Genomic DNA, 20572 nt, shown 5'->3' with positions numbered 1-20572 from the left:
CATTTCAGAGTGTAAATACCATTTTTTTCAATATCTACTAATGTTTCAGTTCAGTTTAGTTCAGTCGCTCAGTCGTGTCCGACTCTTTGTGACCCCATGGACTGCAGCATGCCAGGCCTCCCTGTCCATCACCAACTCCTGAAGTTTACTCAAACTCACATCCATTGAGTCGGTGATGCCATCCAACCATCTCATCCTCTTTTGTCTCCTTTTCCTTCGGCCTTCAATCTTTCCCAGCATCAGTCTTTTCCAATGAGTCAGTTCTTCACATCAGGTGGCGAAAGTACTGGAGTTTCAGCTTCAGCATCAATTCTTTCAATGAATATTCAGGACTGATTTCCTTTAGGATGGACTGGTTAGATCTCCTTGCAGTCCAAGGGACTCTCAAGAGTCTTCTCCAACACCACAGTTCAAAAGCATCAATTCTTTGGAGCTCAGCTTTCTTTAGAGTCCAACTCTCATATCCATACCTGACTACTGGAAAAACTATAGCTTTGACTAGATGGACTTTGTTAGCAAAGTAATGTCTCTGCTTTTTAATACGCTGTCTAGGTTGGGCATAGCTTTTCTTCCAAGGAGCCAGCGTCTTTTCATTTCATTGCTGCAGTCACCATCTGCATTTTGGAGCCCAAAAAAATAAAGTCTGTCACTGTTTCCACTGTTTCTGCATCTATGTGCTATGAAATGATGGGACTAGATGCCATGATCTTAGTTTTCTGAATGTTGAGCTTTAAGCCAACCTTTTCACTCTCCTCTTTCATCAAGAGGCTCTTTAGTTCTCCTTCACTTTCTGCCATAAGGGTGGTGTCATCTGCATATCTGAGGTTATTGATATTTCTCCCGGCAATCTTGATCCCAGTTTGTGCTTCCTCCAGCCCAGCGTTTCTAATGATGTTGCTCTGCATATAAGTTAAATAAGCAGGGTGACAATATACAGCCTTGACGTACTCCTTTTCCTATTTGGAACCAGTCTGTTGTTCCATGTCCAGTTCTAACTGTTGCTTCCTGACCTGCATACAGATTTCTCAAGAGGCAGGTCAGGTGGTCTGGTATTCCCATCTCTTTCAGAATTTTCCACAGTTTAGCATTTGGTAAACATTTATGACAGACTTCCTAGGTGGTGCTAGTGGTAAAGAACCCGCCTGCCAATGCAGGACATGTAAGAGATGAGGGTTCGATCCCCGGGTCGGGAAGATCCCCTGGAGGAAGGCACAGCAATCCACTCCAGTATTCTTGCCTGGAAAATCCCATGGACAGCCGAGCCTGGCAGGCTACAGTCCACAGGGTCACAAAGAATCAGACACCACTGAGGTTGGACATGACTTAGCACAGCACATTTACGACACACAAACAAAAGAAACAAATATTATCAAAAGATAAAGCAATCACTAGAAATAGACTCAGAGATGAACCAGATGTTTAAATTAACAAACAGGGACTTTAAATAGCTATGATTAATATGTTAAAGAATTTAGGGGGAAAGGTAGATGAAACAAAGAAACAGGGAATTTCAACATAGGAAAAACTCCTTTAAGGGTCAAATGAAAAATCCATAAATAAAAAACATAGCAAAGATGAAAGATTCCTTAGAATCATTAGTAGATTCAATAAAGCCAAAGAAAGAAGTAGTAGACTTGAAGCTAGACCAATTAAAAAACCCCAAGCAAAACACTAAGAGGAAAAAAAGGGGAAATAAATAGAGCACCTAAAGCAAAGGGACAAATACCAAATGGTTACCAAAATTAAATGCTCTGCTGCTTTAAAACTCAACATTCAAAAAAACTAAGATCATGGCATCCAGTCCCATCACTTCATGGCAAACAGATGGGGAAACAATAGAATCAGTGATAGACTTTATTTTCTTAGGCTCCAAAACCACTGTGGATGGTGACTACAGCCATGAAATTAAAAGATGCTTGCTCCTTGGAAGAAAACCTATGATAAACCTAGATAGCATCTTAAAAAGTAGAGACATCACTTTGCCAACAAAGGTCCCGTCTAATCAAACTATGTTTTTTCCAGTAGTCGGACCATAAAGAAGGCTGAGCACCAAAAAGTTGATGCTTTCGAACTGTGGTGCTGGAGAAGACTCTTGAGAGTCCCTTGGACAGCAAGGAGATCAAACTAGTCAATCCTAAAGGAAATCAACCCTGAATATTTATTGGAAGGACTGATGGTGAAGCTAAAGCTCCAATACTTTGGTCACCTGATGTGAAAAGCCAAGTCACTGAAAAAGACCCCGATGCTGGGAAAGATTTGAGGGCAGAAGAAGGGGGTGACGGAAGATGAGATGGTTGGATGGCATCATCGACTCAATGGACATGAGTTTGAGCTAACTCTGGGAGGTAGTGAAGGACAGTGAAGCCTGGTGAGCCGCAGTCCATGGGGCTGTAAAGAGTTGGATACAACTGAGTAACTGAACAGCAACAACAACAAGCATATGTATAATTAGATTCCCAGAAAGATGAGGATGGGGCAAAAGAAAAACTACAAGAAATAATGGCAGTGAATTTTCAAAATAATGCAGGACATCAAGCCAGAAGATCCAAGAATCTCAATGAATCTCAAGCAGGATTAAACACATACACACACTTCATATCTTTACTGCTAAATATTAAAGATAAAATCTTAAAAGAAGGCAGAGGGAAAAAAGCCACATTGACTAGAGCAGACTTTTCTTCAGAAACTATGTAATCCAGAAGATACAGAATATCATCTCTAAGACATAGAGATGATAACCTAGAATGCTAGATGATAGATAACCTAGATGCCAACCTAGAATTTCATGCAAGGAAAATATACCACAGTAATAAAAAGCAAAATGAAAATTTTTTCAACCAAACATTGCTAGCAGACCTGCAATATAAAAACTGTAAAGAAAGTTCTTAAGGCAGGAAGAATATGATGCCAGACAGAAACCTGGATCTATTCAAAGAAATAAAAAGTTCCAAAAATTGAAAAAGTTAAAGGTTTTGATTTTAAATCACTCCAAAACATAACCGATCTTTTAAAACAACAATAGCATCAATGTATCCTAAGGTTTTAAATATGCAAAAAATAAAATGTATGTCAAAATAGCATAAAGGATGGGAGAGAGAAATTGGAAGTATACTGATAAAGGATCTGTATGCCTTATCTATTGCAGTAGTATATTACTTGAAGGTAAACTGTGAAAAAGATATATAGTGAAATCCTTAAGGCAGTTCCTCAGAAAATTTTAAAAAGGAGGTATAACTTAAGAGTCAGTTGAAAGATAAGAGTCACAAAAAATACTAAATTTATCCAAAATCAGGTTACAAAGCAGAGGAAAAAATGGACAAATCCCCCAATTTCAAGACAGTAGTTTTAAATCTAATTTCACCAATAGGTATATTAGGTGTAAATGATCTAAACACTCTCAGTTATAAGACAAAGAATGTCAGACTTGATTTTTTTTAAAAAGTCTATATTAAATCCACTTCAAATAAAAAGATATACATATTTTAAAAGAAAAAGGAAAAAGAGCCTGACTTGTAAAGAGCAAGGAGAATGTTACTCTCACTCTCACAACAACAAAAATAAAAAAAGCTGAATTAACTGAACATTCAAAAAATTCAACATTAAAAAAGCTAAGATCATGACAAATGGCTGGGTCACTTCATGGCAAATAGATGGGGAAACAGTGGAAACAGTGACTGACTATTTTTGGGGGGCTCCAAAATCACTGCAGATGGTGACTGCAACCATGAAATTAAAAGACATTTGCTCCTTGGAAGAACCAACCTAGACAGCATACTAAAAAGCAGAGACACTATTGCCGACAAAGGTCTGTCTAGTCCAGGCTATGGTTTTTCCAGTGGTCATGCACGGATGTGAGAGTTGGACTGTGAAGAAAGCTGAACGCCGAAGAATTGATGCTTTTGAGCTGTGGTGTTGGAGAAGACTCTTGAGAGTCCCTTGGACTGCAAGGAGATCCAACCAGTCAATCCCAAAGGAAAACAGTCCTGAATATTCACTGGAAGGACTGATGCTGAAGCTGAAACTCCAATATTTTGGCCACCTGATGCGAAGAGCTGATTCATTTGAAAAGACCCTGATGCTGGGAAAGATTGAAGGCAGGAGAAGGGGATGACAGAGGATGAGATGGCTGGATGGCATCACAGATTCGACAGACATGAATTTGAGTAAGCTCCAGGAGTTGGTGATGGACAGGGAAGCCTGGAGTGCTGCAGTCCATGGGGTCGCAAAGAGTCAGACACGACTGAGTGACTGAACTAAACTGAACTGAAAACCAATAATTATTTAGGTCCAATAGAGGTCACAAGGCAAACCACAACTCAGAAAACTGAAGAAACAGAAAACAGAGAATCACATCTTACCAGGAGCAGAAACTATCACTGGAGTTAGCAACTGGTCGGAAAACTGAACAACAGGGAAAACTTAAGAGTAATTACTAGTGGACTAATTGCTGGAGACTGAGTACAGGCTAGCTTGAGACAGTAAAAACAGCTGGATGCTCAGCCTCAAAGAGCGTTCCACATGTTCAGGGATTTTACCTCTAGAAGCCCCACCAGGTTCTCTTCATGGTAAAGATCAGAGAAAATTCTCTAGGAAATTCTGCAGGAGGCAGACAGAGAGGAAGGTAATCATTATGAATCACACCAAAAGCATTCTCTTTCCCGTAACAAAGGCCTGACTTAAAGGAAAACTCTTTTAACAGAGCCTAACCAATATGTTTTTTGTTGCTGTTGTTTTTTCACCAGAGCCTGACACAGAGGGCTTCCCTCGTGGCTCAGACAGTGAAGAATTCACCTGCAATGCGGGAGACCTGGGTTTGATCCCTGGGTTGGGAAGATCCCCTGCAGGAGGGCATGGCAACCCACTCCAGTATTCCTGCCTGGAGAATCCCATGAACAGAGGAGCCTGGAGAGCTTCAGTCTATGGGGTCGCAAAGAATCAGACACAACTGAGCAACTAAGCAAAGCACAGCACAACTGACGCAGGGAAAGGAAAATACATGACTCCATCCTCCTCTAGCCTTTCTGTCTCACCTAAGTGGGGTAAGAAAAGGTGAGAAGCACTTGCAAAGGTACAGGCATGGACACAGGCCCACTAAAAGACTAAGCTCTAATCACAGGATTATAGAACACTTCCATTCTCCCCATAACTTAACACCATATCAACAGGACTCCAATATAGTATCAGTAGGTTAAATTCAAAGAACTGCAAGCTTAGATGCCATTTAAGGAGTCTCTGCTGCTGCTGCTGCTGCTAAGTCACTTCAGTCGTGTCCGACTCTGTTCGACCCCACAGACGGCAGCCCACCAGGCTCCCCCGTCTCTGGAATTCTCCAGGCAAGAACACTGGAGTGGGTTGCCATTTCCTTCTCCAATAAGGAGTCTCTAGAGAAATTCAAAGATAACAAAGGAGACAAAAACAAGGACACTAAAGGAATTTTAGACTCTGAATCTTAAGCCTTTATCCATCAGGCAGAAAATCAGTAAGTGTATGACTGAACTGAACCAGCACCATCAATCAGCTATATTAATTTGATATTTATAGATTGCTTCATCCAATGACAGCAGAACGCATGGTTATTCTCAAGTTTATGTGTAATATTAACCAAAATGGACCACATTTTGTGCTATAAAACACACACAAAAACATTCAAACAAATAGAAATCATTCAAATTGTACACCCAGACCACAACAAAATTAAACTAAAAATCAATAACAGAAAGCAGTGCTTTCTGAAATTTACTGCATTTATAGCATGAAATATATATATATTAGAAAAGAAGAAAGCTCTAAAGTCAATAACTTAAGTGTTCACCTTAGAAAACTAGAAAAAGAGGAGCAAATTAAATTCAAAATAAGCAGGAGAAAGAAATAATAAAAATCAGAAAATAAATCAAAATCAATGAAACTAAAAACAGGAAATTAATAGAGAAAAATCACCAATACTGAAAAGTTGGTTCTTCGAAAAGGTCAATAAAAGCAATAAACCTCTAACCAGGCTAAACAAGAAAAAAAGAAAGAAGACATAAATTACTAATATAAAAAACAAAAGAGGAGCCATCACTATTGATCCCATGGATAAAAGGGTATTATAAGGAGCTCCAAGCCCACAAACTTGATAAATAAAATGGACCAATTCCTTGAAAGACACAACCCACCAAAACTCACACAAGGAGGAACAGATAATCTGAATAAAGCCTATATCTATTATAAAAATTGAATCAAAAGTTAATAACCTTCTAAAGAAATCACTAGGCCTAAATGGTTTCCACCAGTGACTTCTGTCAAACATTTAAGGAAGAAATAATACCAAGTGTCCAAAATTTCTTTCAGAAAATAGAAGCAGAGGGAATACTTTCTGACTGTTTACCTATGGGTAGCATTACTCTAAAAACGAAACCAGACAAAGACATTACAAGAAAGGAAAATTAAAGAATAATATCTCTCATGAACACAAATGCAAAAATTCACAAGAAAATATTAGCAAATTGAACGTTAGTATAAAAAAATTATTCACCATAATCAATTGGAATTTATTCCAGGTATGCAAAGTTGGTTCAATGTTCTAAAATTAATATAATCTATCAAAACAACAGGCTAAATGAGAAAAACCATATTATTATACTAAGAGATGTTGAGAAAGCATTTCACAAATTCAACATTCATTCAAGGCAAAACTCTATCAGCACATCTACCGAAATTAGGGGGACTTCCTCAACTTTATATATCCACAAGAAACAACAGCTAACACCATATTTGGGGCTTCCCAGGTGGCTCAGCGGTAAAAGGTCCACCCCTAAATGCAGGAGACACAGGTTCAATCCCCGGGTTGGGTAGATCCCTTGGAGAAAGAAATGGCAACTCCAGTATTCTTGCCTGGAAAATCCCATGGTCAGAGAAGTCTAGGGGGGCTACAGTCCATAGGATTGCAAAAAAAAAAAAAGAGTCAGACACGACTTGTGACTAAACAACAACAACCCTTTTTGCCACTTCTATGTAACATCATATTGAAAGTCTTAGCTCATGCAATGAGACAAGAGAAGGAAATAAAAGTTATAGACTGGAAAGGAAGAAATAAAAATAAATGAACCCAGTCACTCTACTCCTAAGTATCTACTCAAGAAAAATAAAAATATATGTCTACATAAAAACCTGTACATGAATGCTTATGGTAGCTTCCTCCATAATCACCAAATATTGGAAGCAACCTTATCTTAGTTAACTTAGCACCCTGAAACACGAAACATGCATTACTTCACAATTTCTATGAGATAGGAATTTGGGGCCAGTTTGGTTATCCAGTGGCTGGAGGATCCATTCTAAGGTGATTTAATCATATGACTGTTGCCAGGAGGCCCCAGTCCTCCACTGGCTATTGTCAGAAGGCCATGTCTCTTGCCCCATCAACCTCTCCACGGGTCCCCTTGTTTCCTCATAAAATGGGAGCTAGTTTTCCCTAGACGGTGTGATCCAAACAAGAGCATGCAGAGCCATGATGTCTTTTATGATCTAGCCTCAGAAACTGCATACTGAGACTGCAATCTGCCATATTCTCCTGGTTCCAGAGACTAACCCTGACACAATGTGGGAGAGGTCATCAGCGGGGCATGAAAACCAGGAAACAGGAATCACTGGTACCATTTGGGAAGCTGACTACCACAAACCTAAAGGTCCATTAACTGGTGAATAGGTAACAAAGTGTGATACATCCATACAGTGGAATAGTAATCAGCAATAAAAAGGAACCAACTCCTAAAGGAACAATCACAAATATACTATACTAAGTGAAAGAAGTAAGACCTCAAAAGCTACATAAAATATGATTACATTTATATGGCATTCTGAGAAAGGTAAAAACCAAAGAGACACAAAACAGATCAAGTTGTCAGTGGTCTGGGACAGGGCAAAAGACTGACTAAAAAGAGACATGAGGAAATTTCTTTAAATGATGAAAATAATCTATATTTAATTGTGATGGTGCTTTGATTTGTGATGTGCTTGTTAAAATTCATATAACTATAAATACAAAAAGGGTGAGTTTTTCTTAAGTAAATTATACCTCAAATTACTCATAAAAAGTGAGAGAAAAGAATCTTAAGAGGAAACAGAAGAGGCTGGGTTGGGAAGATGGTTTCAGGAGTCTTATGTATAAATAGTAGAGCTTTCTGAGAGAAAAATGACTACTGAATCAATAACATTATCGTTTAAATTCCTTAAGCTAAAAACTTTCCCTGAGCTTGAGTCTACAGATTGAAAATGCGTATCATATTACAGGCTTTATGGATGAGAAAAGATACACATATATCCTGGCAAAAGTCTTGAACTCTAAGAATCAATAGAAAGAAAGAAAGAACAAGTTACTTAGCAAGTAAGACAGACAGATATACACTGTCTTACCTGCAACGTGATAAAAAAGGAAATGGTAAACTAGCATGCACAACTTTTTGAGAAAAGGACTGCCACTCAAGAATTCTATCCCAGTGCTTGCTTTGACAGCACATATACTAAAATTGGAATGACAGCCAGAAGATTAGCATGGCTCCTGTGTAAGGATGACATGCAAATTTGTAAAGCACTACGTATTTATTTTGCTTTAGGTCCAGGTAAAGGATGCAGTGTTAAGTCCATAAAGAAATTTTCAGTCCCTGGTGATGTGAGTTCTAGCTTGAATACTACACATTAAATGGGGAGAATTAATCCAACTTCATCCTAGTCAAAGTCTGAAGTGACCCCTTTCTCAAAATAGAAAAAAATGTACTTTATCAAATGGGGGGGGGGAGAGAAAGAGAATTCTATCTCAACCAAGAGTAAAATAAAATTATTTAGGGGTCTATAATCACTCAGAAAATGTATCATTCATTTATCCCATCCAGAGAAATAGTCAAAAAAATGCCAACCAAGTAACTGAATCATAGCAAAAAGAGGGAGGATAAAGGGACCTTATAACACGTGCAGTTAAACTGAAGTGGATACTAGTAAAGCAATTAAGAAGAGGTATATAACAAATGAAAACCCAATTAGATTTTAAAATTAAAGCCTCTGAACAAAGGGCTTCCCTGGTGGCTGAGATGGTAAAGAATCTGCATTTAATGCGGGAGACCTGGGTTCAATCCCTGGGTTAGGAAGATGCCCTGGAGAAGGGAATAGCATTCCACTCCAGTATTCTTGCCTGGAGAATTCCATGGACAGAGGAGCCTGGCGAGCTAAGGGTCGTCAAGAGTCAAACACGACTGAGTCACTCACACACACATACACATCTAAACAAAACAAATATTAAAGTTAACTTTCAGTAGTTAACATAGTTTCTTCCTGTTTTGTTTTACCTGGTTTACAAGATGAGAGTGACCAAACAGCTTGTGACCCAATTTCCCGTACTGTTCCAGTCCTTTCCAACTGCTTAGGGTCAGCACCAGGAGGTGTCTTGTTTGGTGTGGTCATTTTAAAAATACTCTATGTAGAAAAAAAAGAATGTTCACATTATACCAGGACCTGAGCATCTTTATACAAATGGTAAAAGTTTAACAGCCAGTGTATCACTAATGTAACCTGGATAGTAACCATCTATTTTCAAGAGCAGTTGACATAACCACTGAAATTTAAAAGGCTTGAGAATTCAGTTTTGTTTCTACAATGTAACATATTATGACTTACAAGTTGTGCAAAGCAGCAGAATATAGTAGTCAGAACGCCATAGGATCAGGATGTCAACTCTTGAGTTGACTCTTGCCTTTAACTAGTCTAGACTTTTGAGGGGTCTGGGCTTTCCCGTTTCCTGCCAAAGGAGTTGATGTGTAACTCTATAATGCTGTGCAGTTCTATACCTCTATGAGCAAAAATTCCAATTCAAATGCAGTTTTTTCTCTAAAAAAGTCAGACTGAAATCTTAATCCTGGAATATGTAAATATTGGTTTACATCTTAAATAATCCATTAAGTGATTAAGTGATGCAGAGAAAAATTGCATCTCTTCATTAATTGTCAAAAATTCCAATTACATGTGCTCTTACCGTAGAACATAAAGTCAGAAGAATGCCTTTAATGTCTAGAAGTGAGTAACAGGCCTATTCTAAACCACAAGTTTACTTCATCTTTCACATCTTTTGTTAGTTAATCTTGGTAAGTGTGTCCAAATGTGGGGAGGAAAAAAAAAAAAAAAAAAACCTCTGGATAGTGAACAACATGTAAAATTGCTTCAGTAATGCAGTTTCAACTACTAAACATCGTTATACCTACATGCTATTATGAACCTGGCCCAGAAGGTTTGCACACTGTCTCCTTGATATCCACCTCCTATCAGATCTCAGTTGTTCCCTAACTCTTCACACTTGATACTCTTTAAATAATACCAGACACTGAACTACAGACTGGAAAGCACTGAGGCTTAAATGATCCATTAGCAGTTTTCTGAATCAGTACATGGGTGAATGGATAGGTTCAATAATAAACTAAAGTATTCCCACCTGCAAGTTAAGTAAGATCTAAGATGAGGTAATTAAACCTACGGTCACATCTTCAAATGTCCAAAAAATGCCAAACTGTCGCCGCAAAAGGCCCATCTCTATTTTGGAGCAGAATTCACCTGGCGAACTTGGCACTGGCCGCCACCAAGTGGAAAAAACACGGAGCTCGAAGAAGAATGGGTTCCGGGCCATTCCGTTCAGGAGCTAAGGTCAAGGAGAGAAGACCACCGCGAGCAGTGTCTGGTCCAGACTCTGTCGGTTCTGCTTGACACCTCTGTCAGAAGTACTAAAATGGGCAACCTGTAAGGATCCATTTCTGACCCCCGGGCCTTGAGGAAATGGCGTAAAAGAAGACTGACAATGGAAAAGAGAAGGTGTTCGCTTAAGCTAGAACCATTCTCCCCGTCGGGGAAAGCCCACGCACTTACAGCTTGCGGACTCTGCTTGCTGCCACTCAGTTTTTCTGGATCCGCCGCAGCTCCGCGCCACTCCCACTCGGCTTCCCAAGCCCGCCTAGCTTCCCCAGAGATGTCACTGGGGTCGCAGTACAATGACGTCAGTCCCAGCCGCCCCTCCCTACCTCTTTCTACAGCTCCGCCTGGCGCGCCCTGGCGCGCACGCGCATTACGTCCTTGTGGCATGCGTGAGGCGGCGGCTGGGCACCGCCATTTTGGCCGGTGGCCGCTGGAACACGCTGTGTGGCTGAGAAGTGAAAAGCAAGCGCCGATTTGATCTCTGCGTTCCCCTCCGCAAGGGGAATCTGTTTCTCCAGGTACGTGAATAGACTGGAGGGGGTTGGCCTTTAGCTGAAGTCTGCCGCGGTCTAAACACCGTGGGGACATTCTCCGAGAGCCTTTGGTTAGGCCTCAGGTGGCGGCTGCAGCAGCGCGTGGCAGCCGGCTTGGACGAGACAGCTGGAACCGCCGGAGCACGGGTGCCGCCGAGCGCCGGGGGGCGCCTGGCGCTTTCCCTACAGCTGACCCGGCTCTCGGCCGCTGTGGTCCGGCAGCCCCGCCAAGGGACATGGAAATGGATATAGGTGTCATTCTCTCGGTGGTCCACTCCCCGCCGCCTCCACTCCCGCCTTGACCCCGCGCCTCCCCTAGCACTGAATCTTTGTGAAAGCCGCTTTTATAACTTAGAGCGTCCCCTACTGCCCCGGCTCTTCTGGCACAGGTGGGAAGCCTTTTCTTCGCGGTTTGGGGATTGTGGAATGAGTCACGGCATCTTACCGCCAAGAGTCGGATCCTCTTCGTCCACTCCCAGTCTTTATAGAAATGATGGCCAGATGTCACTGGACTTTTCTCACAGCAGCTTGTACTCTGCTGTCACCATGGTGATCTCAAATAATCTTCCAGTTGAACGCGTTTTGCATTTCGCGAGAGTTTTTACGACACTTGGTGATTTCTCCGATTTCCCCGTTATTGTATCTTAAACCCCTGGAAATCAGGTTCTGTGTCTTTACTGAAAGTACCTTTATTTCCCCTTAAGTGGTTCTTGCATCGTGGGCGCGACGGCTAAAGTCAATTCCCACATCCCATAAACTACCTAAGCAGGTTTTCTTATTTTTTACGGTAAAACCGGTAAGAGAGAAATAACTGTCAAAACACTGTATATGGTTTTATTGGGGGGAGGGGTGCTTTCTCTTCCACAGGACTGCTAACTGCATTTATGACAGTGGCATCTGTTTTTGCAGCCCTCAGTACTTTTGTCCCTGGTTCTGAGAATATGCATTCTATACCAGCTATTTGACGATAATGCTTCATTTTTGTCAGTATTAACCAAGGGCTCTTGTCGTATCTGAACCAAAAAGTGTTGTTTGTTTTTATTTTAGTTAAAATCCTTGTTTCCCCTGTAAAAAATATTTTTAGGAAGAATATTTACTATAATTGCTGGGGCAAGGATAAAGCGATAGTAATTTAGTGTCTCTTCTAATTGTCTTCAGTTTAAGACTCTGAAATCAGAGTTGTGCACCACTCCCGACTGACACGTTTTATAAATTTAATAACCTGCAATAGCATATAATTTTAGAATATTTCACATGACATAAGCATCATTCGTTTTCATATGCTTTCACAGGGTATTAAAATAATTTTGGTTTTAGACTACAAAATGAAAATTCGCTCAGTCCTGTCCGACTCCATGGACTGGTTCTTGAGGCCAGATTACTGAAGTGGGTAGCTTTTCCCCTTTTCTAGCAGATCTTCCCAACCCAAGAATCGAACCAGGGTCTCCCGCTTTGCAGATGGATCCTTTACCAACTGAGCTATCAGGGAAACTTCCTGGGACTTCTTTGGTGGTCCAGTGGTTAAGACTTTGCTTCCCTGGTGGTTCAGACGGTAAAGCAGATGATTCAGTCCCTGGATCAGGAAGATACCCTGAAGGACATGGCAACCCACTCCAGTACTCCTGCCTGGGAAATCTCATGGAGAGAGGAGCCTGGTAGGCTGCAATCCATGGGATCGCAAAGAGTCAGACACGACTGTTCAACTTAAGTTTCTTTAGACTACAAATGCTTTCTATAAATGTCTCACTTCCTTTTTTCCTCTCAGCTGGAAGGATGATGGATGTCATTGTTCAAGTACCTGTTTTCAACAGTTTGTTTTCAGGTTTGAGATAGCTTCAGATCCCTGTTTGTTCCTAGGAGTCTGTAACTACAGTCTTCACCTCCAAGCTTTCTTGTACTCCATCTTTCTCGCTGAAAAAGAAAGGAGGGGATCCTTCTTCCCAATTCTTGAAACTTACATAGAAATTTAATTAACAATAGTGTCTACACGTTGCTCTGTTAATTAACAGTTCTACAAAGAATCTGTATTCATTTTTCTTAATTGTATTATAATTTATCATTTTAAAATATAAATCAGCTTATTAACCATCTCTAGTATGTTTTATTTTATAAAAATCATCTCGTACAGTCATTTGGTTTTTAAATGGTTTGAAATAGCAGTTGAAACAATTTAGTAGTTTGGCAGAAATAAACCTTATTGTAAACAGTTTCATTGATAAATCAATGAAGATTTATCCCCTGCAGGGGAATTAATCATGCTCATCCACCATAATTTGTATGATCTCTAGTTTTATTATTTTTAATAGCTGAAGAATCTTCAGTCACATGGGAATTCTCTTCTAGAATGATAGCTTTTTTGGTAGCAATTCGTAAATCACTTATTTTCTTATGCTGATCTTTAGATGAGTTTCTAAAGGTTATAAAGAGGTAAAGTAAACCTATCCATTAATGTAACTCTGTTACATACAATGTTTCATTTTGGGTGATTTTTAAAAATAATATACTTTAATGTTTAACTGTCACTATAATGTATTGGTAACTTGCAGAGACTCCTAAAGTTGTTATAACCTGTAGGAAATTTATTTACTATATTTAAATTCATTTTCTCATTTCATTCAGTAGAAATGTTTGCTTTCCTACTATGTGATAGACACTGGTCCAGCCACTGAAATGAACAAACAAAAATTCCTGCACTCATGATCTAGTACTTTGTAGTTGGTGAGGGAAAAATATTGTCTGTGTATGTATATAGAGAGAGCACATAAATGCATATACACACACAGTAAATTGTTGTGTCAGACTCTTTGTGACCCCATGGACTATAAAAGGGGAATTCTCTAGGCCAGAATACTAGAGTGGGTTGCCTTTCCTTTTCCAGGGGATCTTCCCAACCCAAGGATCTAACCTAGGTCTTCCTCATTGCAGGGATTCTTTACCAGCCGAGCCACAGGGGAAGCCCAAGAATACTGGAGAGGGTAGCTTATCCCTTCTCCAGTGAATCTTCCTGATCCGGGAATCAAACTGAGGTCTCCTGCAATGCAGGCAGTTTCTTTACCAACTGAGCTATGAGGGAAACCCTATATATACCATATACGTACATGTATATGAAATATATACTGTGTAATATAGTAGAAAGAGCTAAGAAGAATAAAACAAGGCAGTTTTATAGCTAGAGAAGACTCACTGAGAATAAACATTAAAGACTTGAAGGTGTGAGCCACTAGTGGGAGTAGCATTACCCGCGAAGGGAGCAGAAAATGCTAAGACCCTGAAGCAAATACCAGCAACCATTTGCTTTAGTCATGTAAAATACAGGGATGACCTGACAGGCTGTTTTCATGGAATGATGGACACTAATGTCTGCAGTGGGTTCCGTGGAAAATACCCAGAGAGATGTGAAACACTGACTGTAGGCAACTCGTTTATGTCTGAGGTTATTGATATTTCTCCTGGCAGTCTTGATTCCAGCTTGTGCTTTTACATAGTCCTGCTATAAAAATGTGGAGAAATGAAGCAGGGGAGGAGGTTGGGGTCAGATGATGAAGTGTTTGAATGCTGGGAATAAGCTGGGAAAGACTGAATAATTGATGTTAAAGACAGGAAAAAGTTGTTGCAACCTTCTCCTTGGCGGATGGATATCTTTTAGTTTGCAAAGGGACTTAGCTATGGAAATACATATAGTGTGATGGCTAATTGGCATAAAGGTTCACTCGAGATGATACTAGTCAGCGTGGCTTTGTTTTTTCTCTTGCCATCTGTGTGCAGGTGAAGAGTTGAATTTAACCAGAATTATAGATAAGGGTGTAAGTGACTGACAATTTTAGGTGGGTACAAAAGACATCAAAGATACAAAGGGATGAAGGACAGTGGAAATTTGATAGAATCTAGAGACAGTTACTGGAGAAGGCACTGGCGACCCACTCCAGTACTCTTGCCTGGAAAATCCCGTGGACAGAGGAGCCTGGTGGGCTGCAGTCCATGGGGTCGCGAAGAGTCGGACACGACTGAGCGACCACTTTCACTTTTCACTTTCATGCATTGGAGAAGGAAATGGCAACCCACTCCAGTGTTCTTGCCTGGAGAATCCCAGGGACGGAGTAGCCGTCTATGGGGTCACACAGAGTCGGACACGACTGACGCGACTTAGCAGCAGCAGCAGTAGAGACAGTTACACGTCTGAGGAATGAGGGGAGTTCAAAGCGTTGTTGGATTGTTGTGTATGTGAGTGGTGAAGTGAAAAGATAGAAATGTTGGTTGGAGAATGGCGTATTTGAAAGGTTGGTTACAGAAAAATGCAGTTATTCAAAATGACGAGGTAAAGGATTTAGCCAAAGGAAGAAGGGCTGGGGTAGGGTAAAAGACAAGCTCATTAGAGGAAAGTGGTTAATAAACTGAGAGGACAGGCTAGAGGAAGCTTTCGGTCAAGAAAAATCTGGATGGGGGTTCATAGTCATGATAGAAAAAGCCAGCAGAATGTCTTTGTTGATCAATAATCTTTTGGCTTGAGGTTCTTTCATTACATATTGGAATAAACTGGAGTAGTAAGGCGCTTTTTGGAATTACTTTGATCCCATTCTAAGAAAATTAATTTCTATCACTAAGCCCAGTATATAGAAGATTATGTTAACTTTGACTTCAGCTCTGTAATTTATGTTGCTGTTAAATATCAAGACTTTAAAATCTCCAAAATTATATACATATAGTTAATGGCACCCTGCTCCAGCACTCTTGTGGAAAATCCCGTGGACGGAGGAGCCTGGTAGTGTACAATCCATGGGGTCGCGAAGAATCGGACATGACTGAGCGACTAAACTTTCAAACTTTCAGTTACTTGGTCTCTCTTTTGTGTGTGTGGATCACTTTTAAAGTCTTTATTGAATTTGTTACAGTATTGCTTCTGTCTTATGTTTTGGTTTTTTGGACGTTGGAAGGCAAAATCCTAACCTCTGGACCTCCAGGGAAGTCCCCGGTCTCCTTTTCATATCAGTGCAGTTAACATAAAATTCATCTTGACCATATTTTCAGTTCCCAGGGAAAGCAGTTTTTACTTTTTTTTCCAATTGACCAACATAATGGTTAAACCCTTAGTAATTGCCACTTCCATCAGTAGTATCATGCTGCTGCTGCTAAGTCGCTTCAGTCGTGTCTGACTCTGTGTGACCCCATAGATGGCAGCCCACCAGGCTCCCCCGTCCCTGGGATTCTCCAGGCAAGAACCCTGGAGTGGGTTGCCATTTCCTTCTCCAATGCATGAAAGTGAAAAAAGTGAAGTTGCTCAGTCATGTCTGACTCGTAGCAACCACATGGACTGCAGCCTACCAGGCTCCTCTGCCCATGGGATTTTCTAGGCAAGAGCACTGGAGTGGGGTGCCACATTGCCTTCTCCAGTAGTATCATAGTCAAATAGATAAGACATGAAGTGATGATTAGTTAGAGGGAGGAAGTAAACATCTTTATCATATGTATGTTTCATGTCAAGTCTTTCTGTTCTATTTTATTGTCAGTATTCATCCACTGGTATCAGCATTAATTACTTAGGCCTTATATCAGTTTTTTCCATATGTCAAGTATAGGTTCCCCAACCCCTTACTCTTTTCCCATTTTCCTGGCTATTACTACTTTTTGCATAAGAGCTTTAGATTTTATTTGTCTGATTCAGTTTTTTCCCTTTGAGATTGAATTAAATGTATAAATTCAGGGAAGATTGAAAACTATGATATTGACTATTCTCTTTTGTGAAAATTGAAACAGCATGCTATTCTATTTGTTCAGGTCTTTTGTGTCTTTCAGTGGTAATTTTGAGTTTCATCACACGTGTATATACTGTTGAAAGTAGTATTTTTTTCCTTCTACATATAAGTTTTCTGATTAATGGTATATAAGTAAAATTTTGTTTTTCCAGACATAACAAGTTATTTTATTGCTTTCACTAGTTTTTTTTTAATTAGTTCCAGGTATTAATATCTGAAATAGTGATATCTCCTCCTCTTGAATTTTTTATACCTGTGACTGACTTCTCTTAATAAACTGCACTGACTATGCCATAATTTTGTTAATCTTTTCTTTAATAGAGGAACTGGATATTCTTACTTCCTTAGAATCATGGCGGATAAATTAACAAGAATTGCTATTGTCAACCATGACAAATGTAAACCTAAGAAATGTCGGCAGGAGTGCAAGAAGAGTTGCCCTGTGGTTCGGATGGGTAAGCTGTGGATCATTTAAGGATAAGAGAAAGTTTTAAAAGAATACATTATCTTCATGGTTCTCTAGGCTTTAGTGTACACTTTTCACCCCTGTTAGTTTCTTTAAAATGTAAAAATAAGACCAGATATTATTCTAAATTTCTTTTAATACTTTGTGACTAAATGATCCTGTTTAAGTTCAGTTCAGTTCAGTCACTCAGTTGTATCCAACTCTTTTTGACCCCATGAATGGCACACAGCACGCCGGGCCTCCCTGTCCATCACCAGCTCCCGAAGTTTACCCAAACTCATGTCCATTGAGTCGGTGATGCCATCCAACCATCTCATCCTCTGTCGTCCCCTTCTCCTCCTGCCCTCAATCTTTCCCAGCATCAGGGTCTTTTCAAATGAATCAGCCCTTTGCATCAGGTGGCCAAAGTATTGGAGTTCAGCTTCAACATCAGTCCTTCCAGTGAACACCCAGGACCGATCTCCTTTAGGATGGACTGGTTTGATCTCCTTGCAGTCCAAAGGACTCTCAAGAGTCTTCTCCAACACCACAGTTCAAAAGCATCAATTCTTCAGTGCTCAGCTTTCTTCACAGTCCATCTCTCACATCCATATATGACCACTGGAAAAACCATAGCCTTGACTAGACGGACCTTTGTTGGCAAAGTAATATCCCTGCTTTTTAATACGCTGTCTAGGTTGTCATAACTTTCCTTCCAAGGAGTAAGCATCTGTTAATTTCATGGCTGCAATCACCATCTGCAGTGACTTTGGAGCCCAAAAAAATAGTCTGCCACTGTTTCCCCATCTATTTCCCATGAAGTGATGGGACCTCTTGCTGTGATCTTAGTTTTCTGAATGTTGAGCTTTAAGCCTACCTTTTCACTCTCCTCTTGCGCTTTCATCAAGAGGCTCTTTGGTTCTCCTTCACTTTCTGCCATAAGGGTGGTGTCATCTGCATATCTGAGGTTATTGATATTTCTCCTGGCAAGCTTGATTCCTGCTTGTGCTTCTTCCAGTCCAGCGTTTCTCATGATGTACTCTGCATATAAGTTAAATAAGCAGGGTGACAATATACAGCCTTGACCTACTCCTTTTCCTATTGGGAACCAGTCTGTTGTTCCATGTCCAGTTCTAACTGTTGCTTCCTGACCTGCATACACGTTTCTCTAGAGGCAGGTCAGGTGGTCTGGTATTCCCATCTCTTTCAGAATTTTCCACAGTTTATTGTGATCCACACTGTCAAAGGCTTTGGCATAGGCAATAAAGCAGAAATAGATGTTTTTCTGGAACTCTCTTGCTTTCTCAATGATCCAACGGATGTTGGCAATTTGATCTCTGGTTCCTCTGCCTTTTCTAAAACCAGTTTGAACATCTGAAGTTCACAGTTCATGTATTGTTTAAGTTCATTGACTGTAAAATCAAACCAGTGTTCAAATTAGTGAGAGTCTTCCAGGTCTACAAAATCCTATAGTTACTTTAAATCACGAAGAAAGAACTACCAAGATGTTTGCGTTTGATAATATTCTTTTTAAAAACAGCTTAGTATGAATGACTGTTCATGAGCTTTTGCTACATTTTCAAGATTAAATAAATTCTCAAAAATTCAGAATTGCTAGTCTTTAAAAGCTATGCTAAATAATTGTTACTTTAAATATACTAGTGAGAAATAAACTTACTAAATCTTAAAAGAAACTTTAGATGTCATATCTTACAGTCTACTGTGCTATTCAGAAATGCTATTATTGGTATTCTTAATGCTAAATTTAATTTAGTCTGTGTATTAGATGCATGTCTTTGGGGAGCTTTCCTGATCTAGCTAATATATTTCATTCTCCTGTCGGGTATACATTACCATTGTCAAGGCATATTTGGTGGATTAAATATTCAGGTTAGTCAACTTTTAAGATCAGAAATAGCAACCCCTAGGACTTCCCTGGTGGTCCATTGGCTAAGACTACATGCTCCCAATGCAGGGGGCCGTGGTTTGAACCCTGGTCAAGAAACTAGATCCCACATGCCACAGCTAAGATCCAGCACAGCCAAATAAAAAATAAGTAAATATTAAAAAAAAAAAGAAATGGCAATCCACTCCAGTATCTTGCCTGGAAAATTCCATGGATGGAGCCTGGAGGGCTACAGTCCATGGGGTCACAAAGAGTTGGACATGACTTAGTGACCCAATGACAACGAATACTTTAACCAACATCTTCTTGTAGTAAATTAAAATAAGTATATTAGTCACCTCTGTCTTGCATGACAAATATTCATATAAGTAAATAAGTCCAGCAGTGTATCCATACAAAGCACTGATTTAAGATATTATCTCAAGTGTATTTCTTTTTGTGATCTTTGAAAATTTGATTCTTTATGGAAATTTGGAACAAGAATTGCTGAAATAACAGCGTTGTCAGAAAATTAGACTTATCAGAATAAATGTCTTAATTCTGTCTTTTCCTTTGCAGGAAAATTATGCATAGAGGTTACCGCCCAGAGCAAAATAGCTTGGATTTCTGAAACTCTTTGTATTGGCTGTGGTATTTGTATTAAAGTAAGTGATATTTTATTTATTGTATTAAATTATAACCTAAAAATGAAATTTAAAAATTCTGAATACATTATAACTGTTTTTAAAGAGCCAAGTATGAAACAGTGAAAAAATAATACAAATTTAGAAAAATGGTTTTCTTATATTAGTAATATTATTGCAGTTTCAATTAATTAAGCCACCCCATTTAAACGTTATCCTTTTAAAAAATAATAATAAAAGTTATCCTTGCTGTATGCAATTTTGTAAAGCCATCTCCAACCAAAATTAATTTCTCTTTTTCACCCTCTTATAAGAACATTCTCCAGATCTTTACCAAAACTTTTTGGAAATATAAATACAAAAACTATGAGTCATATTATATATTATTTTTTTCAAGTCTGTTAAATTTTAAATTCACACTTTTAAATAAAAATGGACACAGCCAAAAACTTTTCTTAGTTTAACCTAATCCTGAAGTGCTGCTTTTGCTGTATTCTTTTATTGTTGAATTTATCCCAATAGTGTAACTTTTCAAAATGCTTCAGTTTTTGTTATATTGAATAGTTTGATTAGGGCTTTTCTTCAAGAGTGATGGATTTCCAACT

The 20572-nt window shown here is 39.4% G+C and overlaps 2 protein-coding genes and 1 non-coding gene across 8 annotated transcripts in view; 2 read left to right on the top strand and 1 right to left on the bottom strand.

The window, feature by feature from the left end:
• The window catches only part of ANAPC10 (anaphase promoting complex subunit 10), an 83007-nt gene extending 71213 nt beyond the window's left edge, over positions 1-11794 (bottom strand). The window contains exons 1-2 of one of the 5 annotated variants that reach the window (XM_005217513.5): positions 11689-11794; positions 9321-9447 (exon numbers count right to left, since the gene is read on the bottom strand). In XM_005217513.5, coding sequence (XP_005217570.1) covers positions 9321-9435 — 115 coding nt within the window. In that variant the 5' untranslated portion in view covers positions 9436-9447; positions 11689-11794. 5 annotated transcript variants of the gene reach the window in all.
• On the top strand, positions 8478-8584 carry LOC112442128 (U6 spliceosomal RNA). Its single transcript, XR_003030134.1, has one exon. It is a non-coding gene; the product is annotated as a U6 spliceosomal RNA (small nuclear RNA).
• Positions 11091-20572, top strand: part of ABCE1 (ATP binding cassette subfamily E member 1) — a 32295-nt gene continuing 22813 nt past the window's right edge. The window contains exons 1-3 of one of the 2 annotated variants that reach the window (XM_005217499.5): positions 11091-11228; positions 17342-17448; positions 19903-19988. In XM_005217499.5, coding sequence (XP_005217556.1) covers positions 17346-17448; positions 19903-19988 — 189 coding nt within the window. In that variant the 5' untranslated portion in view covers positions 11091-11228; positions 17342-17345. Of the gene's footprint in view, positions 11229-17314; positions 17449-19902; positions 19989-20572 lie in introns of both variants that reach the window. The other variant, NM_001083685.1, reaches the window with a different exon arrangement.

The sequence above is a fragment of the Bos taurus genome, chromosome 17 (assembly GCF_002263795.3).
Source record: "Bos taurus isolate L1 Dominette 01449 registration number 42190680 breed Hereford chromosome 17, ARS-UCD2.0, whole genome shotgun sequence".
In the NCBI taxonomy this organism is placed as follows: domain Eukaryota; kingdom Metazoa; phylum Chordata; class Mammalia; order Artiodactyla; family Bovidae; genus Bos; species Bos taurus.
This window is presented reverse-complemented; position numbering and strand designations above follow the sequence as displayed.